Source organism: Culex quinquefasciatus, chromosome 2, assembly GCF_015732765.1.
Source record: "Culex quinquefasciatus strain JHB chromosome 2, VPISU_Cqui_1.0_pri_paternal, whole genome shotgun sequence".
NCBI lineage: Eukaryota > Metazoa > Arthropoda > Insecta > Diptera > Culicidae > Culex > Culex quinquefasciatus.
The window spans coordinates 198,930,061-198,956,684 of record NC_051862.1 but is presented as its reverse complement, the minus strand read 5'-3'; the positions used below and the strand labels follow the sequence as shown (position 1 = coordinate 198,956,684).

The 26,624-nt window shown below is 36.3% G+C and overlaps 1 protein-coding gene and 3 non-coding genes across 4 annotated transcripts; 2 read left to right on the top strand and 2 right to left on the bottom strand.

The window, feature by feature from the left end:
- Window positions 1-2,322: 2,322 nt before the first annotated feature.
- LOC6050778 (ras suppressor protein 1) lies at window positions 2,323-10,045 on the bottom strand. The gene is made up of 6 exons (XM_001867298.2): window positions 9,780-10,045; window positions 9,507-9,557; window positions 9,130-9,369; window positions 8,991-9,073; window positions 2,747-2,994; window positions 2,323-2,684 (listed from the first exon to the last, which is right to left on the bottom strand). Exons 1-6 carry the CDS (start codon window positions 9,925-9,927, stop codon window positions 2,594-2,596), a joined length of 861 nt encoding a protein of 286 aa, XP_001867333.2. The 5' UTR covers window positions 9,928-10,045; the 3' UTR covers window positions 2,323-2,593.
- A 442-nt stretch (window positions 10,046-10,487) lies between these two features.
- On the top strand, window positions 10,488-10,560 carry Trnak-cuu. Its single transcript has one exon. It is a non-coding gene; the product is annotated as a tRNA-Lys (tRNA).
- Window positions 10,561-19,940: 9,380 nt separating this feature from the next.
- Trnaa-agc lies at window positions 19,941-20,013 on the bottom strand. The gene has a single exon. It is a non-coding gene; the product is annotated as a tRNA-Ala (tRNA).
- Window positions 20,014-20,192: 179 nt separating this feature from the next.
- Trnak-cuu lies at window positions 20,193-20,265 on the top strand. Its single transcript has one exon. It is a non-coding gene; the product is annotated as a tRNA-Lys (tRNA).
- Window positions 20,266-26,624: the final 6,359 nt, after the last annotated feature.

Below are 26,624 nucleotides of genomic sequence, written 5' to 3'. Positions count from 1 at the left end.
AATTTTTTTCAAAAAATCGAAATATTGGTCGCAAAAATTTTTCAACTTCATTTTTCGAAGTAAAGTTAAATTTGCAATCAAAAAGTACTTCAGTGAAATTTTGATAAAGTGCACCGTTTTCAAGTTATAGCCATTTTAGGTAACTTTTTTCAAAATAGTCACAGTTATTCATTTTTTTAAATTAGTGCCCATGTTTGCCCATTTATGATTTCTAAGTCTCACCCAAACAAACCACCATTTTCTAAGTGCGATATCTCAGCAACTAATGGTCCGATTTTCAATGTTAAAATATGAAACATTCGTGAAATTTTCCGATCTTTTCGAAAAAAATAATTTCAAGAATTTTAAATCGAGACTAACATTTCAAAAGAGCGTAATATTGAATGTTTGGCCCATTCACAATTGGATTGAAAAATCAGTGACAATTTACAGCATTTCCATGAAAATAGAAGTGTAATCTACTAAAAATAATCTAAAATGCACTTTACGGCATTGGTAATCATATTTAGAATGTTTGGGCTCATTTAATTTTCCTCAATCTTTAAATATTTTGCAAACTAAGGATTGCAAAACAACTGGACAAGTGTATAATGCATTTTAAAACACTTTTTTCATAAAAAATATGAAAGCCGCCTTATACAAATTTTTAATCTTTTTTTTTGCCATTGCATTTATTTTATCAAATCAAATTATAATGGTATCATTCTATAGTAGAAAATGTGAAAAACAAGCAAATTAAAAAGCGGCTGTAAAAACATGAAAAAACTAAAAAAAAAGACTAAAGTAATGGAAGGAGGTTGAATAATAAGCCAAAAAGTCCCAGGACCAAACATAAACTGAACAAGAAAAACGCAAATAAAAGTACAAAAAATGGAACAAGGAACATAAAACAAGAGAAGTAAAGTTTTTCGTAGAACAAAAGTTGCCCAAAATAACCTCCTGAACAAGGAAAAATAAAAAATAAAAATAAAACAACAAAACATTTGGGAACTAAAGGGTTAGCTCAATTTGGCCTAAAATCGACGTGCGATTCAATGGCACAATCCCGACGAAATAAAACATATTTTAAGGAATAAATCGACTTCATAAGGAGATTTGAAAAATAATAAATATTATTAATGAAACTGGTTAATAAAACAGTTGTAATTGGTATTGTAATGTTCAATTAAAACTTAAAATTGTCGGAAAATCCATAAACTTAAAACGAGAAAACTGAAATAATTAGTAATAAAAACATTGTTATGTTATTTGTTTCATTTATAAATTTTTAGACGACAGAATCTGTTTCTTAAATTAAATTCTTGTTCCCTTATTTTACTTCGCCCACTCTTCTCGCGAATCCCGATCAGCTTTCCCGCCTTTTATTCACGCTTCACTGGAGGAATTTTGCATTGCATTTCCATCGGCAACCATCTCTCTGGTAAGGATTTCCGATTATGAAAATTACGTGGTGCATGTGGCTGGTGGGGAAAAGAAAGTGCCAACGCGTTGTTGGGAGGATAATTAAGTTTTACCATCATTGCAACCCCATTATGGAGTGGTTTCTGTTTAATGGCGGTGAGAGATTTTGAGTGAGTTTTAGAAAATTCGTTTTTTTTTGTTGAGAATATTTCTTTTTTAAATTTTAAATTGAACGTATTGAAAAATAGGTTATAATTATTGCTACTCAATTCCATTTAATTCTTCTAGTTGAAGAAGACAGTTTTATTGATAAACTTTTTCCTCCTCAACAACCGATTCATCTCGACTGAACAAGTACGCTCACTTTTTCCCATTTTATTTCAATAAATTGAAAGCATTTTCTATCCAATTTAATACATCTCATTCCTAAGAGGAGGGGGGTTGGTCGTCTTCCTGGGACACTTCCGACGGCAAGGGCCAGCCGGAAAAACATCTCGTCGAAACACGCGGAAATGAGCGCGCGAAGCTAAATGAAAAATTCCTATTATGAGCAGTAGCAGCAAGTTTTTCTTCCTTTCTATCTCTTGAGAAAACTGAAATAAACTTGAATAAAACTCCCGCCTACCCCCCTCCGGAATGAAAGTGAGTGTTGGCGCAGGCGGAAAACTAAAAAGATTTTGAATAAACTACATTTTCACCGCCCCGGGGGCGGTGGCCAAAGTGGGAAAGTTTTTTCGCCCATTAACATGAGCAAATTGCAAAACGGGAGGGAAAATTCGAAGGAATAAATCGAAGCCGGCCCTTGAAAAAAGTTGTTCGGAACGGCCGCCCGGAAGTGATTCGATTCCGAACAGCGGGAAATTAGCCGTAATGAGGCCTCTTCAGGCGAATCTGGGATGGAAGTAAAACGCACCATTTTGATTGCACTGAAGTACACTTTATTTTTATGCTTACGTTAGTTAAGTATTAAAATACATATTTAATAAGTGCTTGTTAAAATCGCTTCCAATACATCTTATTTCTTTTTGTTAGGCACTTTCTAAGTCACTGTGATTTTTGGCTCCTCAAATTAATTAGTTAATTGTTATACGCGAATTAGTCGCTAAAACTCGTTTTAAATTAATACATTGGGAAGACTACTAAAACAATTGCATTTTTGAACACTGAACAAATATTTTAAAACTCTTTTCGATTAAGATCGAGCTCTGGAAGCTTTCTTAGATTTGTCCACCTTCGGTGGAACATTTCCTGCCTTTCCGGCTGAGACGTGACGATTGTACAAACTGGAAAAAAAACAAAATCATTAACTAAACTCATAAAATCCCTCAAAACAAATCAAACTCACATCCTGTACGCCTCGGTTTTGATGTACTCGAGCACGTGGCTGATGCCGATCAGGTACTGCTCGGCGATCGCAGTAACCCACGGGTTTTCCTCCATCTTGAGGACGGACTTTTGGCCGAGCAGATCCAGGCTGGCGATTTCCGGCGGCAGCACCGTCAGCCGGTTGTTCTGGATGTGCAGCTCGCGGATGCGCGTCAGCTCGCCGATTTCGCGCGGCAGCTCGAGCAGGTCGTTGTCGCGGAGGCCGAGCTGGCGGGGAAGGGGAAAGTGTAGAAGGTGAGACAAGTTTATATTGTATTTTTTTAGATTTGGTCATCAAAATTTTTAAAGTAGGCGCGCTTAAGCAAGCAGATAACTGAAAAAATCATATTAAAACTAATCTTCGAAACAAAACTAAAAAATAAGTATAAAATAAAACGAGTTGAAAAACACAACCAAATTAACTTTGTGGGCGATATTCTCATTTAATCATTTCCGTCCAAAATGCATCGCGTGGTTGGTAAATGTTGCAACTGCAGGTCTTAAACATCGTTATCTTAATAGATATAAGTTTACTTAACAAGAAAAAGATTACGTCAATTCTGCCGAAGACACCAAAAGTTGTAGGTATTGTTGAGGACTATTGAGAAAAAAAAATAGGTACACGGAAAAAAATTGCCGATTTTTTTCACAAAAACTTAATATCACAAAGTTGATATTTTATTATTTTCGAGATTTTTTAATATTTTTTAGGGGACCAAAACCCGCAACTTTTGAGCCATAGGAAGTATGGTCTGCCGCCAAGTTATGATTTTTTGAAAAATAGTCATTTTTTCATACAAAAAAATTGTCCTGATTTTTTTATCTAAAATTTAATTTGCAATCGAAAAGTACTTTTCTAATTTTTTGATAAAGGGCTCCGTTTTCAAGATATAGCCACCAAAAGTTTGATTTTAGCGAAATATTTGCAGTTTTTCTATATTTAAAAATAGTGACCATGAGTCACTACATTCAAACATTCAATATTATGCCTTTTTAAAATGCTAGTCTTGATTTAAAAAAAATCAAATTTGTTTTCGTTTTCGTGTACCCAGTTGACCTGAAATGATCCATTTTTGAAATTCTTGACAAATAATAATTTTTAGCTTTGCAAACATATTTTGATTGATCTTTCGTTTTAGCTTGAAACTTGGCTTGTTACTTTTCTGCAATATTTTTTTTAAATAAATATTTGAAACTAACATTTTTCAAATTATTTTCTCAAAGTTCAAAATTATGTTTTGCTTAACAATCAAAATAATGTTGTACTACTATTTCAAAAATGAGTGTTTTATTGCAAAACAAGATCGAAATATTTTTTCATTCTCATTAAGAGCCCAGCCTAAATGAGAAGAGAAACGCCGAAAAATAAACCATTCTGTTATCAAAAATCACAAGAAATCTAATATCAGACACTTAAAATTACTCAAATTGGTATTGGTGAGATACGTTTTTTTACAACGGTAAATAACTGATTTTGATATTGTTTTTTAATCATTAGCTTATTATAAAATTTAATATTTCCCTCTTTCAATCAATTTTCACATATTTTTGAATGCTTGCCGAACGACTGCTAACAAATTTATATTTAACGTTTGAAAAAAAAGTGAAATTGACAGTAATAAGAACAGATAAGAACTATCCAGATGAGCAAAAAATCAAAATAGTGAACTTAAAATCAGGGTGGCCACCAGATTTGGATTTTCAATTTCCCGGTTTTTTCCCGGTTTTCTCCCGAGGCCAGAAGGAATTTTTCCATATAGTTTTAAATCAAATTCCAATGTTTTTTTTATCGAGCTGTCAAATCGCAACATGGAGTTAAACTTTCTGTGAAGTTGCTGTGAAGCTAACCAAGGCTTTTCGAAAAGTTTAACTCCATGTTGCACGCACACACTCTCACTTTTAATTTCTCGATAGACTGACGTTAGTATCAAAATACTTTTTGAACGCATACACATCGTATACATTTGGTTCAATATTTTTATTTCTCAAGAAAGCTTTCAAATTGAGTACAAAAAGTAAGAAGCCGTTTTTAACAGATTTTAGTCCAAATCCTTAATTTCCATAATGCTTGTGATTTTTCATATCCATGCTACTTAATTTTTCTTAACTTAAAATCAATGAAAAATCGTTTTGTATCAAATTTCAGAATTACATAAATTATTACAGTAGTTGTTCGGTAACTGGGCTGAGAACGTAGCCCAGTCATCGAATGCTGTTCGCTAACTGGGCTGAACGAAAAATAACGAGGGGACTACCGATGCATAATATTTATTTGATGAAATATATAAATAAAAGTTACTCAAATTTGTTTACAATGATTACTTTTCATATTTCTTTAATTGTGACTTGAAATTACATAAAAGTTTGAAAAAAGTTTTTTTATTTGTTGACCATGATTTTTGCATCCATTAACCCCTCGGTGATTTCGGTTTGTTTTGGTTTTTTGACGTTTGTCTGCTTTTTAACTGGGCTACGGCCCAGTTATCGAGCGCCCAGTTAAAAAGCAGCCCAGTTAAACAACGCCCAGTTACCGAACAACTACTGTACTGGAAAGTAGGAAATAGCATTTACAATGTTGGGTATGAGTATGGGTAGAAAAGATTTGCAAAAGACAACAACATTTATGCAAATACTCTTTATTTTTCTTTGAAAAAGCTTTTGTAAATTCAAGAAAAACGATTCTTCCAGAGAAAAAGTGCCATATATTTAAACAATCGGTAACTTTAAACATTTTTTGCCAACACTCTGAGTTGGCCTGTACTTTAACCCCTCATCGCGACTCCCAGATCGCGCTAACATAAACATAATTCTCGATACATCCTTTGTATGAGCCGTGCCAAATTTATTGAAAAAAAAAGAAAAAAATAATCATGTTTGGATGTTGTTAAATTTTTGAGTAACACAGAATGGTAAAAAATCAATTGATCGTGTTGCGATTTTCTGAACAACACAACCGAAACAGTCAAAATTCAGTTAATCTTTTTTTGACGGATTTTTCAGATGAGAATTAAATAAAACCCAACAAAAACTCAATTTTTGTGTTTGAATAAAAATAAAAAGTGACTGTTTGTATTGAAATGACCGTTATGCAGTTGAACTCTGAAAATATTGTTATTTTAAAATATCTGAAAATTTTATTAAAAATTTAGATTACAATCTTAAAATTAATTTTAAAAGAATGATATTTTTTCAAATGTTCTGAATTTGAGCACAATTTGATAGGATATTTAAAGATTCCCAAATAACTATATAAAAATATCTTAAATACCAAATATTTCCGACATTTTAAAATTATACAAAAGTACTCAAATCTGATTAAAAAACACAAGCACAAAGTTTCATAGGAATTTGTCCTTAATAATTTGTTTGACTGAGAAAGCCAAAAATCATCTTATAAAATACTACTGAAAACAGATTTTTGAAATTCCACCAAATGTTTTACGGTAAAAATTGTAAACAGTTCGTCTCGATTATCCGAAGATTTGAACAGTAAAAAACAATTTGTATTTTTTTATTTTCTTACTTCTTTACTTTACTAACATCAAATTCGAGTTCAGCGACTTAATTTTAGTCACTGTTGAGTGGTTGATTGCCTATTAAATTTAAAAATGCATTTTTTCAATATTTCATTTCAGCCATTTTGGCCGCCATCTTGGATTTCATAATTCTAAATCATTTTAAAATAGTTAAGGCTGGTACAGATTTTATTTAAAGTTTTTGTCTTCCCACTTCATAATTGGCCCGAAAAATCAAGGGGCAAATTTTATTTTTCAAAAAACTTCAAAATTATAATGAAAATTCAAGTGGAATCAACTGAAATCAATTTTAGATCCATTCACCTGCGTTCAGAATCATTTTAGCATGTTTGGGTTGGTTTATAAATCATCAGAATTTTTGAAAATTTTCAATGTTTATTATTTTTTTTCGCAAAATTTTTTTTTCGTCAAATTTTACATTATTTGAAAACTAATGATTGCAAAACAACTGAACGAGTGTAAAATGCATTTTAAAACACTTTTTCCATGCAAATGTTGAAACTGTGGCTTTTTATTTCAATATTAATATTTTTTATTTTTGTTCCGAGGCCTACGGATAATCGAGTCTGAACTGTATTCTTAATTTTTTACGGCGCACAGGTGCTAAGCTTTTTGCACTACGATTTTCAGTACGCAAATGTTAGTATCTTCGAAATTATGGGAACTATCGGTTATTTATTCCCTTAAGTTACTGTCTACAAAAAAAATAAAGCAGATTTGGCTCTTTTTACAATCATATTGTTGAAGGGTTAAATCCGTAAGTTTGACAATTTTGGAATAAAATAACAACAACTTCCTTGGCTGCTGTGCACCCTCAAGTTGATATTGAAATACATAATAAAAAAAATAAATTGTTTATTGTGCTTATGAAATTCAATACTTATTGAAATAAGACTTCAAAAATCATAGCGCTGAGTAAATTTTCTATTGAACCGTGAACTTGATTGGAAAAATTGCAGCTTATCCAACATTTGTTTTTTAAACCGGGTCCGGTGGTGTAGTGGTAATCGTAGTTGCTTCTCCCCCCTCACCAAAGAAATATATCATGGAATACTCAACAAAAAAAAACAACCAAAGCCTAGTAGCTTGAGTCTATTACACAAATTCATACATTATTTTTCCCGAATTCTTCATTAAGAATAACTAGAATAATATTCTAATAGAGAAAAGTATACGTTGAAGTCATTTAAGAGGAATTTTTCGAATTTTAACTAAACTTAAAATATTTTCCCGGTTTGTCAGTCGAATTCCCGAGTTTTTCCCGGTTTTCTCCCGGTGGAATAAATTCCCGGGTTTTCCCGGTTTTCCCGTTTTTTTCCCGAGGTGGCCACCCTGACTTAAAATATTTTCAAATTTCAATATTTATTGGCGCTTATAAAATTTTCGAACAAAATATTGATATTCTTGGGGTACCCACAATCAATAACTAAAAAAATCATCTTTAAAATTTTCAAATGTTTTTAAAAGTTTTAGTTAGAAGAAAACAATTGGTCAAAATTTTCCCATAGTTCTAGCCATACTTAACGAAAAAAGATTGATGGGATTCAGTTAAATTCAAAAAAAATATATTAACATTTTTGGTTATTTTTGCTGATCATTTATAAAAAGTTGGAATATCACATGAATAACGAAATCAATGATTGAATGATCTTCCATGTGCCATTACTTGAGTTGTCATATATTCCTTCTATTTTGAGTTCACTAATAAGATATGTTCAAAAACAATTTTTAACATAAATTTTGATGATGTTCTTATTTTTCTTTTCATCACCGATGGTCATGATTCCTAATAACAAAATCAGAAATTTAAACAGGATTTTTATTAAAATGACGTCCGTTTTGTTAACGCAATTCTCAATTCCCCAATCCCAAATTCACCAAATGAAGTCACAAATAAAATGTACCGGGAATAGCAGGCACGGAGTCCAGACTGATAAAAGGATGCACATTATCTGTCTGGACCCGGAGCCTGCAGTTCCCGTTGCAGTTTATATGGAATTCCAATAAGAATATAAAGAAAAATCAGGATTCGGGTTCAGATAGATTGATTTATAAATGAAAAACTAAGCTAGGCCTACTTTACCGATGTTGTTTCAAAATAGATCACAGAAATAAATTCAAACATATAAATTCATTCTATTCCAGCTAGAATCATGAACCAGATCATGAATGCGGCACAGGGAGGATTCCTGAATTCTTATACGTATAACAGAAGTAGATTTCAAAAATTATTTTCATAATTCCAATTTTAAATTTATATTCAGATTTGTAATTTGTAATTTGTTGTTTTATTGGTTACGATAGCCTGTTAGTATAAACTGTGCACCAGGTCAAGGATTTAAACATAACGAAAAATTACAGTTGGATCCAAAATAATCAGATTCACAATAAAAATTCGTCAATTTACATCTGTTTCAATCCAACTTTAATTCCAAAACCTCGTTGCCTAAAGTTTTGAACAATGAGCACTGACTGAACTAAAGTAGAACTAAATAATATCAAACGTTTTCCAAACACAGATTTCAGATATAAGTTTACAACATTCGGTTAAATTCTGTCGATATCAGAACAACCGTACCTTAGGGCAAATAACTAAGCCGAGGTTTAGCAAAATAACAGTCACAACAGATTATTAGATTGCGACAGAAATGTCTTAATGTGCACTATTTCAACAAAATGTATACTCACGATTTGCAGATTCTTCAAATTCCTGATCTCCGGGGGCAAAAATTCAAAATCATTGTCTCCCAAATACAGCGCTCTCAAAGAATCTAAAATAAAGATGCATTTTATAGTACGTATTAAAAGCGAATGTAACTAATCTTACCCATCATGAAGAAGTTTCCAGGAAGCACCTTCTCGCTCAAATTATTGTACGACAAATCGAGCACTTCCAGCACGGGAAACGCACCAAACCCACGCGGGAGCGTGTTCAACCGATTGATCGAGCAGTTCAGGATGCGCAACTTGGGCATCGACGACAACGACAGGGGCAGTTCCTCCAGCTGGTTGTTCGAGATGTTCAGAATTTCCAGGTTGATGAGATTCGCGACGCCCGGGGGAACCACTGAATGAAAATGAATCGTAAACAAAAGTTGTCATGAATGAACGGTTTCGTTTTGTGTTGGTATTTGTGACATCGAAGCAAGCTGTTTTGGTGGGCCCACTCCGTTTGACAGCTGATACATTTCGGCACTAACTCACCTTTTAGCTTGTTGTGGCTCAGCGTGATTCTAGTTACAAAAGTCATGTTAACTGTAAAGAAAAGGTTCTAATGACTAACATTAACAAATCTGGCGTATTTAGGAAACATTCAGGTCGAAACAACGCCCACAGCCATCACACGCACTCTCGGATGAATTTGACAGCAGCTTCCGTCATCCGGGCGCTGTTTACACCCAAACCAAAAAACTAGTTTCTTCCAACTTAGGAAATACCAGTTTCCCCCACCCCGATCGGGCGGAAGATGGTACTCACGCAATCCGGGCAGTTCCTCGAAGTTGGTGATGCCCTTGTCGACCAGGTCGATCTCCCGGTTCTGGGTATCGCGGGCCTCCTCGAGGACCTTCTTCGCCTTGGACATTTTCGTGGCTGACACTGGTAAACAACTGACGGGCTGATTCATCGTGGTCGTGTAGTAGGCGCTGCTAGAGTAGTAGAGAGCTGGGCCGTTTTTTCTTTCTTGGCAGCAGTGAACACTCGATGATGTGGTGTGGGCAGCGGCGAAAAATGCTCTGTTGCTGCTCGCGATGAACGATCAAGACTGGCTGGTAAGAAACGCGCGAGCAGCAACTTCAAAATCGCGACGCGGTTTTCGGAGATCGGCGGGCGCGCGCAGGTGAGTGGCTTTTCATTCAAGTTTCTCGCGAATGCGTCACAGATTTGTGAATGAAATCAATAAACGATATTGGTGATCATTTTTATCACTTAAGATTGGTTAAAAGCATAATTTCAACTTGTTAACTAACTTGTTAATCGCTGCGTGAAGTTTAATTCTAATTTTGAACATAAATAAATTCATTTTTTTTTATCTCTTGTAATTTTCTTACATTTCATTCAAAAACGATTCGATTTTATCAAAGATTGTCAAGTGCGGCTGCAACTTTCCGTGTTGCAAAAAAAAAACTAACCGGCTTGATCAAGGATTTCGACTTATGAATGCCTTTTGGCACCTCATTTCATACAGCCCGGCTAGCTCAGTCGGTAGAGCATGAGACTCTTAATCTCAGGGTCGTGGGTTCGAGCCCCACGTTGGGCGCTGAAACTTTTTTGCTCACTTGCTTCTTTGATTGAAGTGAGATTGCAGGTATTTCTTACAAAACGTCGATGTCGTGCTAACTTGTCGCACGTGCATTTTGGGCCAAATTGAGTTAAGGACGCCACTTTGTGCAGCTCACAATTCAATATTGATTGCGGAAAATTTCACGGATGTTTCATATTTTAACATTGTAAATCGGACCATAAGGTAGTTGCTGAGATATCGACATTGGAAAATGGTGAGTTTTTTGGGTGTGACTTAGAAAACATCAATTTTCCTGTTTTTAAACACTTGCATGGCAATATCTCAGCAACTAAGGGTCGTATCAACAAAGTTCAAAAAAGCAAAATATAGAGAATTTCTCAGCTTTACCAAAATATTTTTCATCGAAAACTAATTGAAAAAAAATGAAAAACTTCGACTATTTTCAAAAAAGGTACCTAAAACGGCTATAACTTGATCCAATGCTTTTTATCAAAATTTCACTAATGTAATTTTTGATTGCAAATTCGATTTTACATCGAAAAATGAAGTTGAAATTTTTTTGCGACCGATATTTGAAAAATCAGTGTTGATTCAAAAATACATAACTCGGTCAAAGATGTTTTGTCCGCTCTGGAAATTTTTGAAGAGTTTGCAAACAATCAGAAAATAAACAAAATAAAAATATTGTTTTTTTTTTTTTGCAAATTAAGTTTTAGTGACAAAAAGTGAAATTAAAAATCACCAAACAAAATTTTACCGTGTATCATTTTTTCAGTGTAGTCCTTATCCAGCTTTTTAAGCGAAAATGGCGTTCGAATGGTGAACGCCCGAAATGTCAAAATCGCGCAGTGGTACCAACATTGCGAAAAAAGTGTGCCATGGCATGACAGCCACATTTTTTGTCTAATGTTGGTGCTACTGCGCAATTTTGACATTTCGGGCGTTCACCATTCGAACGCCATTTTCGCTTAAAAAGCTGGATACATAACTACAACTTTGCCGAAGACACCAAGTCGATCAAAAAATTGTTTCAAAAGATACAAATTTTTGAATTTTCTTATATCATTTTTGTATGGAGAGCTGCCAAATTTGTATGGAAAATTATATGGACAAACTAATGATGCAAAGTGGCTTCTTTGGACATACCGAAGGCACCAAACAAGTATCAGACGGATTAAAAAACACAAAAAAAAATATAATGCGACCGAAATCTCAGAGAATTGCTCAGTAGGGTGTGAATTTTCACGATTTCGCGACAGCGTATAACTAGTAAAATTTTTAATGTTTCGTGAAATCTCGTAGAATTTAGCATTTTTCTCAAATCAATGCATAGAATAACAGCATAACAAATATTTCATTAACCAACCTTTTTTATGTAAATTTTATTAGCTATCAATTGTGAAGCTTTATGTGAACTTGCAAGTTCATGAACAATTTGAGGATTTTTTAGGAAAACATTCCATAACATAAAATTGTTACAACATTTACTATGAAATTAATGCTAAGTACAGTCATCCCACATATTCGGAACGGTTTACAGATCGGCCAATGTTCAACAAATCATATATGCATAATATATATGTGCACAAAAGTGTTCCGAATATGTGGGATGACTGTAACATGATATAAATTAGAATCAATAAAAACAGATTTTCGTGGAATCTTCAAAATGCGAATGGTAGGATGATTGCAGTTATTCTAATCAGACAGTTTTTTTTTTGAATTTTGATTTTTTCAATAATTTTTTTTAAATTGATTAAACGGGTATATTGTGATAAGTTCATCAAAGATTTCTTTAATGTGATAAGTTCTTAAAAAATTTCTCAGATTTGTTAAACTCGAATTAATATACTTTTAGGATCATTTAAAAGCAAACATTCTTGTTAGAGTATTAAAATGATACAATCTTTCACTGAGTAAATCGAATGAAAAAAAATGCTTCTATCAGAAGGAACTGAACATTAAAGTACAGAAATAAATTTAGAAATCAGATTGCTATTAAGAGTATCAATAGTATTTTTATCAGCTTTTCTTAGAGAACTTACTGAATTTAATCATATTTTCATTCACTACTATTTATTTAAAAGAAGGAATTTTAAAAGAAAATAAAGATTTACACTTGATTTATTCAAGAATAAATGAAGAAAATCATAATAATATTTTTGTTCGTTAAAATCATGCCTTATAAGCAGCGCCGTACCTAGGGGTTGGCGCAGTTGGCGATCGCCAAGGGCGCCAGCCCTTGGGGGGCGCCGAAATCGATGATTATTCAAAATTTTCTTGTCAGTTATAACATCTTCATTAGGTATGGGTCATTCCATCTGAAGCGGAACAGCATTTGAAAATTACCCTCTCCGATCCTGCTCAAATTTGGCAGGGCTGTTGATACTATCAAAACATGCAAGAATCCCGAATTTCATCCAAATCGGACCACCCCCTCCATATTTGTACCCTCCCAAAAAATCAACTTTTTGGCGATTTTTGACTAAACCTCCTAGTTTGAAACGGCGATAGCTCAGGAACCACAAATCTTAGAAGGTCGGTCTTAGACTCAATTTTGAAGGAAATTGGACGTAGAATCCATTTCCGTGATCAAAATGTTGATGATATTTATTTTTCTACCTGTATTGCGCAATTGAAAACTTTAAACGGCCGTATCTCAAAACACCCCAACTTATTTTTTTTATTTGACCTCACCATCGTGTTCCCCGGCCAATTTTACATAAGAATCACCTATCGACAGAAATGAATATGTTTCGTTCCAGAGATATCGAGTTTTAAAGTTTTGTGTTTTCGAGATTACCTACATCAGCTTCATTCGCCGCATCTGCTAGAAGCACACAGGCGGGCTGATCAATAACTGCTACCTGGCCATTTATTGAAATAATATTTCATCATAAATAATCTTTATCAAATTGGGCAAAAATTAACTGTATAACACTGTAGGAAACTGGAGTTTAATCACGAATGTTTATTTGCTCAAAAAAATGAATGAAGTGAATTTTCTGTGTTAACCCACAGGACAGAGCAATAACGACACACAGTAAAGGGCAGAATTGGATTCCGACAGAGTGAGAGGAAAATGCAATTAATCTTGTTAGTAACACTGAACAATAAGTGCACGATACATTATTGAGTAAAAAATATGAATTAAAATGAATAAAATTTGTTGATACGTTGTACGCTAGTGAAGGACGATCACAAAGAGTAGGAAAAGGATTTCTGGAAAGTATAAAACTGAAAAGTATTAGAAAATCACAAAGTTTGATCTGCTGCATAGCGGCTAATTCCCCAAATTTAGTTGCGATGATTTCGACACCGTCCGAACAACAGTGTTTTTTTTCTTCTATCATTCTTGGATTCTTGGAACACAATACGGCTGCTGTCCTCACGTATAAGGATTTTTTTTTAAATTAAATGTACCTTGACCAAAGTCATCTTTTAATCAAATGGAGCTGGCTCACAATATAAAAATTGACTTAATATGATCAATCTTTTAAACCATAAATCAGATTTGCCAAATTATGGTAAAGTGTCAATAATAAACTATAATAATAATAATAAAGCAGGTTTTGGGGTTTTTGCTGAATGGCACTATTTTGCTACTCATGATACATACATCATACATGATAAAGGCCCTAGTCATGGCCTCGGAGGTACTCTAAAACGGTTAGCAACACGTAAAAAACGGTGCATATAAAAATAACCCAATAAATATTCCTTTCACAAAAATAGATTGATCTAGGTAGGGGAACAGCATCTAATTCCAGCGTTCCTCTAATGTTGTCATATCAGCGCTTTGGCATTCAATTACAGCTGATTAACATTCCAACGCCCAAGGCTCCAAAAAAGTTGGAACGGTAACTTCAACTCGCTGGTTCTCGGGCATAACTCAACCAATAAAGATGATTCTTCTTTCGAGTGATTTGTTAGGCTGTCTAGATGATTCTAGAACTGTGCAGAACTTAATTTGATCAAATCTGTAATTTTTACGATCAAAAACATCGTTCCAACTTTTTTTTTTCGCATGTAAAAAAAAAGTCGTTTTTAAAAAAGGTGGAACGATGTTTTCGGTTGCAGAAATTACAGATTTTATCAAATTAAGTTCTGCAAAGTTTTAGGATCATCTAGACATTCTTACAAATCACTGGAAACAAGAATCGTCCCGATTGGTTGAGTTATGCCTGAGAACCGGCGTGTTGAAGTTACCGTTCCAACTTTTGGGAGGCTTGGGCGTCCGTGTAAGTTGGACATGCGTTGGGCGTTCCAGTGTTAAAAGCGTTTTCAACTGAAATCGAGTGATAAATAGCTTTATAAGGAGTGAACAAGCAAGTTTCTGTTTTGCAAAATTTGTTGTTTGAATAGTGAAAATTAGCAAATTGGACGAAAATAGGAGCGAGGACTCAACCTGCCAAACATACGAGAATTTTCCTATTAGCCATTTGAATAAATATTTGCATAAAATTATAAAAATAAAAATTATAAAAAAGCCATTTGAATAAATATTTTCGTAAAATTATAAAAATATAAATTAAATTAATCATCTCCCAGAACAACAGGTAGCAGTTATTGATCAGCCCGCCTGTGTGCTTCTAGCAAATGCGGCGAATGAAGCTGATGTAGGTAATCTCGAAAACACAAAACTTTAAAATTCGATATCTCTGGAACGAAACATATTCATTTTTGTCGATAGGTGATTCTTATGTAAAATTGGCCGGGAAACACGATGGTGAGGTCAAATAAAAAAAATAAGTTGGGGTGTTTTGAGATACGGCCGTTTAAAGTTTTCAATTGCGCAATACAGGTAGAAAAAATAAATTAATCAACATTTTGATCACGGAAATGGATTCTACGTCCAATTTCCTTCAAAATTGAGTCTAAGACCGATCTTCTAAGATTTGTGGTTCCTGAGCTATCGCCGTTTCAAACTAGGAGGTTTGGTCAAAAATCGCCAAAAAGTCGAATTTTTGGGGAGGTACAAATATGGAGGGGGTGGTCCGATTTGGATGAAATTCGGGATTCTTGTATGTTTTGATAGTATCAACAGCTCTGCCAAATTTGAGCAGGATCGGAGAGGGTAATTTTCAAATTTGCACTTTTTCGTGCACAGTTGAGATGGAATGACCCGTATTTGAAACAGAAAGGGCGCCAATTATAAAGTAGAACTACAAATAACTAAATAATTTAGTTTAAAATATTAAAAAAAAAATATTTAGGGGCGCAAAATCAATTGTATGAAAATTTCTACGGAAGCGTTTTTGAAAATTCATACTTAATGCTAAATTTATTTTTTCATCAAAGAAGGGGCGCTCAAGTGGCAGAAAGATTAATAAGTTCTAGAAGAACTTCTGAAAATAAATACAGCATTAAAGTTTGGACCGTTGCAACGCGTTGTATAATGAAGTTTAAGTCAAATCTTCCAGACTAACAAATTGTTCAACTACAGTCATGCCTCGGTTTTGCACGCCTCGGTTTTGCACTGCCCCTGTTTTGCACCGTTCAGCTGCCTCGGTTAAACACGGCCCAGTGCTTAACTGAAGCACAGAGCTTATGGGTTTTTGGCTATATGGGAGACATTGGCTTTAATCGTATGAAAAATCATGCAAACATCAAAAAAATATAGTGTTTTAGAATCGGGATGATGTCAGTTATCCATTGAAATTATTATTTCATGAAAATTTTCACAAAAAAACGTATTTTTCCTGTATTTCGAAAATGCATTTTTTTTCTCTAAAGGATCCAAAAATATATTGTTATTGCAATATGGGAATAAAATGATCAGGTTTTTTCATACATTTCGGATGTAATAACAACATTTTTAGAAAATGCTCCAAATTTTCACAAAACTACGTTTTTTCGAAAAAATACTCAAATTTTCAATTTTTACAATATGAGTATCTATCGATCGGGATTTTTTCATACATTTCGAATGTAATAACAACATTTTTAGAAAATACTAAAAATTTTCACAATACTACGTATTTTCGAAAAAAAAATACTAAAAATTTCCGTTTTTACAATGTGGGTATTAAACGATCGGGATTTTTTCATACATTTCGAATGTAATATTCGAAAAATTCTTTGAAAATAGTCAAAATTTTCACAAAACTACGTATTTCCGAAAAAATACTCAAATTTCCGTTTTTACAATGTGGGTATCATACGATAGAGATTTTTTCATACATTTCGAATGTAATAACATTTTTTTTTGAAAATACTGAAAATTTTCACAAAACTACGAATTTTTGAAAAAGTTTTAAAAATTTCAGTTTTTACTATGTGGGTATCAAACGATCGGGATTTTTTCATACATTTCGAATGTAATAACAATATTTTTTGAAAATACTCAAAATTTTCACAAAACTATGTATTTTTGTAAAACTTTTCAAAATATCAGTTTTTACAATATGGGTATCAAATAATTGAATCTTTTTTTTTTCTTAAATACGTAGTTTTGTGAAAATTTTGAGTATTTTCATTTTTTTTAATAACTTTCGAAATGTACGAAAAAATTAAAAAAATTGTTATTACATTCGAAATGTATGAAAAAATCCCGATCGTTTAATACCCATATTGTAAAAATTGAAATTTTAAGTATTTTTTTTCGAGAAAACGTAGTTATGTGAAAATTTGAGTATTTTCAAAAAATATTGTTATTACATTCGAAATGTATGAAAAAATCTCGATCGTTTGATACCCACATTGTAAGAACGGAAATTTTGAGTATTTTATTCGAAAATACGCAGTTTTGTGAAAATTTTGAGTATTTTCTAAAAATGTTGTTATTACATTCGAAATGTATGAAAAAAAAACCCGATCGTTTGATACCCATATTAGCAAAAATTAAATTTTGAGTATTTTTTTCGAAAAGACGTAGTTTTGTGAAAATTTGGAGTATTTTCTAAAAATGTTGTTATTACATCCAAAATATATGAAAAAAACCTGATCACTTGATACCCTTATTGCAATAACAATATATTTTTGGTTTCTTTAGAGAAAAAAAAAATGATTTTCGAAATACAGAAAAAATACGTATTTTTGTGAAAACTTTCATGAAATAATAATTTTAATGGATAGCTGACATCATCCCGATTCCAAAACACTATAATTTTTTGATGTTTGCATGATTTTTCGTACGATTAAAGTCAATGTCTCCCATATAGCCAAAATCCCATTAGCTCTGTGCCTCGGTTATGCACGCCTCGGTTTTGCATCCCCCATATGCGGTGCTAAACCGAGGCATGACTGTATATGTTATTTCCACGTTATTTTGGCTGTGAATCAGCCAAATTGTGAAAAAATACGGTAATGTTTTGAGCTTCTTGAAAATAGGAATTATTTTGACATTGAAACATATAACTTTCTTTTGAAATTTTTACATTCTCGAGTTCAAAAAATGGCCTTTAATTTCAGCATGATTTCCCTTTTATAAGCAACTTCGGCTACGCTTTTTCAAAATACTAGAGTTTTGAAATAGTAAATTTTCACCAATAAGACCAACACTAAATTTTAAGAAAAAAAAAGTTTTCAGAGCACACAAGCTGTTCTGACCATCACTTTTTCAGTTTTAGCTTAACCGGTGTTGTTTACTTTTTAAATCGTCTAAAAAGCTTTGAAACTATTCAAGCTTTTTTTTAAATAAAAAATATCGATGAAAAAAAATCAATGCAAACATAATTTAAAAAAATATGAAAAATATTCTCAAGCATCGTATCAACGAATCACTGAAAATGAATAATAATTCCTTATCTTCATATTTTTTACCAAAAAATAATGCTCTTATTATTATCATTAAAATAAGTTTCATCATGAATTGCGCTGGATTTTGAATGATCTTCAATTGATTTTGACGAAATTTGGTTCTGCTGCCGCGTGTTGAAAAATTATACTTCGAAGCCACTTCGATTCCTATCCAGATAGAGCAAGCGAGCACACGGATGTCGACTTATTATTTTTTAATGTTGAAGAAGGTTTTTTTTCCTAATTTTCTAATTACACCGAAATGAAATCCAAAGCCAAATCAGCTAATTATATTACAAATCCGGGAAAGTTTTTGCTTATACTGTCAAATTAATACTACATCAGATCAATTTATGCAGGCTTAGAAAATATTAAATTTGCCAAGCAAAATGTATCGTGATTGAGCATTCAATTTTGTGCATTTATCTGAAAAATAAATTTAAAAAAAAACAAGCCCCCTCATTGTCGATTTTAAGAAATCTGAGGAAATATTTAGCCAACTTAATTCCTACAATGAATTTTCAATTCAACCTATCTCATTTGAAAATGAACATCAATTTATCAAAATGCTTGTAAGTTTGGGAGGGGCGCCAAATTGATGCTTCGCCAAGGGCGCCGTGGGCCCAAGGTACGGCTCTGCTTATAAGAAAATTTTAGTTTTTTCTGCGTCCCGTTTAATTTTCAATATATTTAAAAATGTAGTATGATGGTTCCCATTAAAGTTAAAGTTAAAATTTTAAGCGTGAAAAATCAAACGTTTAATTTCTAATAAGTTTTTGGTAAAATGAAGGATATTATGAATCATGCATACCTGGTTTTTTTCAATTATGTTTTCTTCTTGTTTTCTGATCCGATTTTGAATAAAATGTTGAAGATTTTGCTCAAAAAAAAAATAATCAAAAATTTATGAAAATTTTGAGTTTATTGAGAATCAATCCTCTGCAACCAAATCCCACCTCTAGACGGGCTTCAATAAAAAAAACCGTCAAAAATCAATTTTTCAACCAATTTTTAATCTTTAAAAAGCTTTGGAAAGAAGAACTCTTAAAATCTCAGAAAATTTTAGGGTTGGAAGTCTGACTTGTTTTATGTGACTTTGCAAATGTTTCAAAAAATGTATTTTACTAGGGGTCCACTTTGGTTGTATTGTTAAAATACTAAAAATAAAACAAGAGAAGTCAAGTTTTTCGTAGAACAAAAGTTGCTCAAAATGAAAATAAAAATTTCGAAAAAAAAAATTGGGCTGTAGAGGGTTAATGTAAAATGAAGCATAAAAAGTACTTGCTGCTTTTTAACATTAGCTTTTCATGGTTATTTTTACATTTTTAACGATCAGTGAAGTTTTAAAATTAAGATCCCTGTGAAATTTGCAATTTTTGAGCGTGAAAAATCACATGACATGTTTTGTCGATACGTTTCCAAAAAAGTGTCCACGTGATTTATGGATGGTCCCTAAACCACCGGCATTCGAGGTACATGAAGTTCACATCAGTGGTTGGGAAGAGCAAATTAATGGGTAAACCTTGGACGTGGTACGACCCCCAACCATTCGATTTTTTTGGAATGGCACCCTAGTATCTTTGAGTCAAAAAATACTCTTTAAAAAACATCACTTTCTCAACATCGTTCGCAACTGTTGGTGGCAAAAATAATCTTGGAGATGCGGGGCATCGATCCCCGTACCTCTCACATGCTAAGCGAGCGCTCTACCATCTGAGCTACATCCCCATGTTATCTCTCTGAAGAATAGACACAATCAAAAGAAAACTTCCTTAACAAACCTGTTTTTCGAACACCTCAAGAAGCGATCAAAAAACTTCAACGAGTTCATCACGTCACTCAGTTCATTCCGAGTTGTGTTCATTATCGATTCACCGAATTTCTAACGGCACACCTCGCTTTCACCAGCCCGGCTAGCTCAGTCGGTAGAGCATGAGACTCTTAATCTCAGGGTCGTGGGTTCGAGCCCCACGTTGGGCGCTAAAACTTTTTTGTCGGACTGGTTTCTTTTGAGAAAGAAAATTCAATTTTTTTTAATTTTTCATCACTTTTATTTAGATTCTGTTCCTTTCCATCTTCTCAGCGCCATTTTCTTTGCAATAGATATATGCCTATTTACAAACATTTACAATTTTGTGTGTGTTTTTCTGTGTCTGTGTGTGTTACAATAAACGATTCCAGTACTAGAGTTGTGTATCTGCTAATTCTGTTTACTGTTTTTTGTTCATTCTTTTACCTATTTAGTTTTGTCACATTCTCTCGTGCATACTTTCTCGTTCTCGCTTCATCTTCACTTCATTCGCAGTTTTAACTTGTTTAATCCCGTTTTGCAGTGAATGTTTTTCGTCCTCTTGCCTTCTCTGTTTTTTTTGTTTCATTTCTTTTTTGTTTTGCTTTACTGGTAGGAGACTTGTTCACTCAAAGTTTTCTGTCCATTTTGTTCCTTTTTTTCTCTAAATTTACAGCGTACTTCTAATATGAATGTATATAATAAAAATTAAAAAATAGATCTTTATATATTGGTTTTTTGTTTGTTTTTTTTCTTGCAGTCACCGCGAAGGTGCGTCATTTGGATTTTTTTTTGTCCGGCTTAAAACTGCTGTGTGAGTTTCGCTCTCGTACTGTGTTGTTCGGTTATTATCTTCAATTTCATTTTAAATGTTTTTCTTTCATTTCTTTTCTCGGTGATGAGTTCTAAATGCCACAGTTTTTTTTTCATTCTTCGTAAAATGGAAGCGCGCCACACACTCTTGCTCGCGAAGGGGTGGGGTGGGAAAAAGGGATGCGTTGAAAGTAATGGAAAATTTAGGGGAGTCTTTTGCAATAAGCAAGAAAAAAGATCACATAACTTTGAGATACTTTTGAGATAAACCGAATGACAGTCCATGTTTTTAGCGGGTAGGAACTAACGTAAAAAATACTAATTTGAAAAGAAGGAGGAGAGTTATAATTTCAGCTAGATAAAATTTAAGAAAACGTTGCTTATTTGGCCTAAACTATGTGTAATGTAATGTACCTAAAACCTAGCTAAAGATGATTTTAACGCGTTTTTATTTGTTGCTTATCTCATGCTACGTTTCGAGAGAAAAGAAAAGCTGGAATAACACACCTTTTCGAACGGTTGGCGGAAGTGGAAACGAAATGTGTTGAGCATTTTATTTTTGGTTGTTTTTCTTTCTCGTTTTGGGAAGCTACTCCGAACTATTTGAGTTAAAATAATGTTCGCGTACTGGCAGGCAGTTTGAACGTTTGAGTGCTGATCGCTGAAAAAAAAAAATGCAGGAATGATATTTCTACTTTTGTCGGTTTAAAAATTCGTCTCATTTCTGGGCGTTCTTGCTGTAAACCATGTTCGTGAATGTTTGACAAAAGATTGAAGGACAGAAGGTCGAAAAGATAAAAAATCAACTAAAGTTTCAAGATTTAATCAAGATTGTTCGATTTATAAAAAATTAATGCTTCTTTTTCTTTCATTACCAGTTACGAAGAGCTCTCGTTGCATTCCACAACATGACTCGTTGACATAGCTAAAGTAGAAAAATGTCAATTATTCCGATTAATGTCTCGATAATATGTCCAATGAAAAAATTAAGATCTACCGGAAAACAAAAACGTTGTTCGGCACGACGCCGAATGGTTTGCCCGGATTTTCGCAACTGCCTCTCAGTGTGCGTGAGTCCAGCCCTGCGTCGCTGTCAGACGGCGCTGCCAACGTGACAGCGTGAAACGACGCAACGACGAAAACGGCGCGACCCGAAGCGCGCGCAAACGAACGAGCGGAGACGGAGAGAGACAGAATTTTCACTCCGTTTCGAGACGCGAACGAGACACGTCGCGCATTGTAAATAGTGATCGGAAATTCAAGAGTTTTTTTTTGAGTAAAAGTGAGAAAATTGAACCTCTTGTGTTTTTATCACCGAAACCGAAAAATACAGTCCACCCGCAGAATCGAAGTTGGGGAATTTGGCCTCAACATTTGGTCCTTACGATCCGAATAGACAGTTGGCCTATCGATCCGGTAAGTCCGTCGGAATCGCCGCGAGTGTCTCGAGGAGGAAGAATGCTCGGGAAAGAAGAAGTACGCGAGCAGTGATCCGGAAGACGTCGATTCCCGGAGGGCGTTCCACGCGGCCCGGAACAGCGTTGGAAAGAACCGTGAGTCTGTGTGATCCAGCAGATCGGCGGTCCGGAACGGGCGTGTGGTGGAACCTGCAACGCGTAGTGCACCGGCGGTCCCATTGGCCGCCGGAAGCACAGCAGTGAGCCGGAAGTGGTCGTTGACCACCGGCAGAAGACGTAGTGAACGTTGCGAGGAAAGTGGTCCCATTGGCCACTCGAGCAAAACAGGGAAGTGTGTGTCTGTGCGTGTGTGTTGGCGGAAGAAGGACGTTCGCGCCATCTTGCCACACAAGGAAAAAAAACAGAAGTGTGCGCCGCCATTTTGTCGCACGAAGAAAATGTGTTCGTCGGCTAGTGGGCTTGGCGAAGATGGCGGCATCTAGTTGAAAAACAAAAGTGTGTGTTCGTCAATGAGAGATGGGCGTGCGCCCCATCTTGCTGCACGAACAAGTGAGACTCGGTGGATGTGGTCGCGTTGGCCACCCCGAGCAGAACCGTGCGTGGAAGGTGGTCCCATTGGCTACCCGAGCAGAACAGTGCGAAGACGAAAACTGAAAGCCTCGGAGGATGCGGTTCCATCGGCCGTCCCGAGCAGGAGTGTGCGTGGAAGGTGGTCCCATTGGCCACCCGAGCAGAAAAAGTGCAGTGAAGAAGTGATGGAGTGCCGCGCAGCTCTGTGAGCAGAGAGGTGCGCAGAAAAGCCCTGACGGAGGTCCCATTGGCCACGTCAGGCAGAAGTTCCGACGGGTGGACCCGATGTCCACGCCGTGAAAAGGAGCTGGAAGAGTGGTCCCATTGGCCACACGGTGCAGTGTTGTGCGTTGCTCTGTGAGCAGGGTGACGTGCGAAAAGCCCCGACGGACGGTCCCATTGGCCACGTCGGGCAGGAAGTTCCGACGGGTGGATCCGATATCCACGTCGTGAGAAGGAACGAAGAGTGGTCCCATTGGCCACGAAGAAGCCCTGCGTCTGTGTGGTGAGCCAACAGAGCAGCGTGCTGAAGAAACCGGCGGTAGCGGTCCCATCGGCCACACCGTACCCGAAGAAAAGTGAACGCGAGGCTTAGAAAACCCGAACAAAAGTGATCTGCTGTGAGAGCAGCGGAAAGTGCAAGCAGTGCTGCGACGCAGACTGCAAAATCCCTAGCAGAAGAGTGCTGGTGAGCCGGCAGCTCGAAGAAGTGATCCAGTGTGCCCAGCTGGAAAGAAGAAGAAGAACCAGTGCAACAGGACGCTGCCGCTGTTGTGTCGTCCTGAGCGCGGCCACAGCGGAGCAACGGATTCCTGCGCGAATCCAAAACATCAGATCCCGACAAGATGGAGCAAAAGTCTGCGCGTTCCTTGACCATCAAGCGAAACTTCGTCAAGGCTAAGATTTCGCGGGTCGTGGACAGATTGAAGGTGTTCGAGGAGAACCACCAGCTGCCTTCGTTTGCCCAGTTTCAAGTCATCGTGTGGAACGTCGAGAAGTACTACGGCGAGTTCAGCGTAGTTTGCGACGAGTTCAAGGTGTGTGACGCCGATGCTGGTGAACGCTTCAACCACGACATCGAGTGGGCTAGAGTGGTGAGTCTGGTTCAGGAGGCTAACCTGCGGATTGTGGCCCTGAACAACGCACTGCTGTCTCAGCCCGTGCATGCCGCTGTTCCTGAGCAACAACCGGTCTTAAAGGAAGAGGCCAATCGAACTCCGCTTCCCACGACCGAGGCTCGTGGCGAAGTCGATTCTTCCGGAGCCGGCGATGTTCCGGATGCTGCGAACGCCGAGAGATGCCATGCAGATGATCGAGAGCCGGGTGCACCTGACACCAAGGTAGGTGCCCATTTTGAACTCTATTCGAGTCCGCCCATTGCGGACAGCGAGCGTAACGAGCCGATGTGCACGTTGTGCAACGGTTGCCGCTCGGACATCGACTGCTTCCCGGTCCGTGGAGATCCGGTCGAGCAGTGTCAACCCCTCGAAGAGTCGAACCCCGACCTGAGCAGCCAGAAGAGGTTGCCAGGAGAGTCTCACGAACCTGAAGTGGTTCCGCACGAGTCCTCGTCAGATGACCGAGGTAGTGCCGAGACAAACCCTGGCCTGTGCAGCACCCAGTGGTTGCCAGGAGATTCTAGCGAGCCCGAGAATCGACAAGAAGAGTCGTCCGAGGAACCGGCAGTGGTTCCGCATGAGTCCTCGTCAGGAGAACGAGGTAGTGCCGAGTCGGATGACCCAGTAGCTGCCAGCTGTCAGCCAGCTGAGCACATCGACGTTGAGCCGGACGTTGACACGTGCCTGGCAGTGCAAGAAGGTGCATTGCTGCCAACCAAACCCGACGATGAGAACAACGAGAAAGGTGCACATTCTGGATGCACTGAACCAGCAAGATCTAGCGTTCAAGTGGTTTGGACGACGAACCAGAACGCGAGGAAGGCCAACAAGAACATCGAAATCGACCAGCAGAAGAGTACGAGCCACGAGAGCGCTACGTACTGGTGCAGCCAACGGACCGAGCTGTACTACAGGTGCTGTTGCGACAGCATCGCACTGTTAGGAGCCGACTGTGCGGGTGAACCCGGAAGAGCTGTGGAGAAGTCGGCAGAGCCTGCAATCTTCAGCAGCACCACGAAAAGACCTCGATTGGTCTGGGACCCAGGCGTGGAGTTGAGCGCAGCGCTTCGCTCCACACAACCGTAGACGACCACCACCATGCCAGCAAGTGCAAAGGAGTTGCTTGCTCGTCTGGAAGCTATGAACCTGGAACCGCCAGCGATCGACGGAGTCTCCGAGTAAGAACGACCGACACCGATCCAGCGTGTTGGTGAACCTGATGCCGTGACGCCTCAACCCGGGGGGAGAGTGTTAGGCACGACGCCGAATGTTTTGCCCGGATTTTCGCAACTGCCTCTCAGTGTGCGTGAGTCCAGCCCTGCGTCGCTGTCAGAGACGGCGCTGCCAACGTGACAGCGTGAAACGACGCAACGACGAAAACGGCGCGAACCGAAGCGCGCGCAAACGAACGAGCGGAGACGGAGAGAGACAGAATTTTCACTCCGTTTCGAGACGCGAACGAGACACGTCGCGCATTGTAAATAGTGATCGGAAATTCAAGAGTTTTTTTTTTTTGAGTAAAAGTGAGAAAATCGAACCTCTTGTGTTTTTATCACCGAAACCGAAAAATACAGTCCACCCGCAGAATCGAAGTTGGGGAATTTGGCCTCAACAAACGTCAAATATTTAATTTAATTAAAATTTACTTTAGTGAAATTTTGATAAAGTGCACCATTTTCAAATTATAGCCATTTTTAGGTAACTTTGTTGAAAATAGTCACAATTATTCATTTTTTTCAATTAGTGCCCATGTTTGCCCTCCTTGAAAAAAATATGTTTGAGAAGCTGAGGAAATTCTCTTTATCTTGCATTTTTGAAGAAAAGAATTGCAAAAATAACCTTCGAAATACACAGCAAAAAAAAAAATCATTGTAATATTACATCTGGGAAAGGGTCAGAATCATCTTTTATGTCAGAAAAAATGTATAATATGTAAATGCGAAATGTGTAATTTTACCACTTTCCTGGTGTAATGCCACTTTTTCAGTTTAAATTGAGGTAAAATTGAAACAGTAAAGAGATTCAACCTTCCAAATTTACATTATTTTTTACTGTGTAGCTAATAGATATGGGATAGTTAGAGGAAAGGATATTTTAAGTAAAAAAATCCTTTCCATTCAAACCGAAAACGTTTGAATTTCATTTGATAGTTTTTGATAAGCGAAAATCAACTATCGAACTATCGAGAAACAGAATAATCAACTATGGAAGAAATTCGTGGCAACGTGAAGCAAACCTTCACAAACGAATATCAAGCTCCATTTTGCAAAAAAAAAAAACAAAAAATCGATCAAATCAACGAGAAAGAGAAAATATTGACAAAAAAGGTATTTTTTGAGAGAAATGCAATCCAAGAGAGTATCCAGGAAGATTATTCGAGCTAGAGAGGAAATCGAAGATAAAAAGAGCATTGAAGTGTGCAAAAAGAAGAGAAATATTGAGATAACTCTGTCAAAAAAAGAACATGCAAAATATCAATAAAGAAAATCAATGAATTCCAGATTACATTTTCAAAACAAACTCTCCGTCATGGGTTCCCTATGCAGATAGGACCTTTTGAAAATTTAATCTGGAATTCATACAAAATATTTTTTTTTTATTTGCGATTTGAGGTCCCATAATTCATTTTTC

Bases quoted from the DNA above. Each gene is read 5' to 3' on its own strand.
- LOC6050778 (XM_001867298.2), bottom strand. From the start codon at position 9,927: ATGAATCAGCCCGTCAGTTGTTTACCAGTGTCAGCCACGAAAATGTCC. The intron at 9,558-9,779 runs GTGAGTACCATC...TTTTCTTTACAG, and splicing joins CGAGGAACTGCCCGGATTGC to TTAACATGACTTTTGTAACT. The intron at 9,074-9,129 runs GTAAGATTAGTT...TCTTTATTTTAG, and splicing joins TGGAAACTTCTTCATGATGG to ATTCTTTGAGAGCGCTGTAT.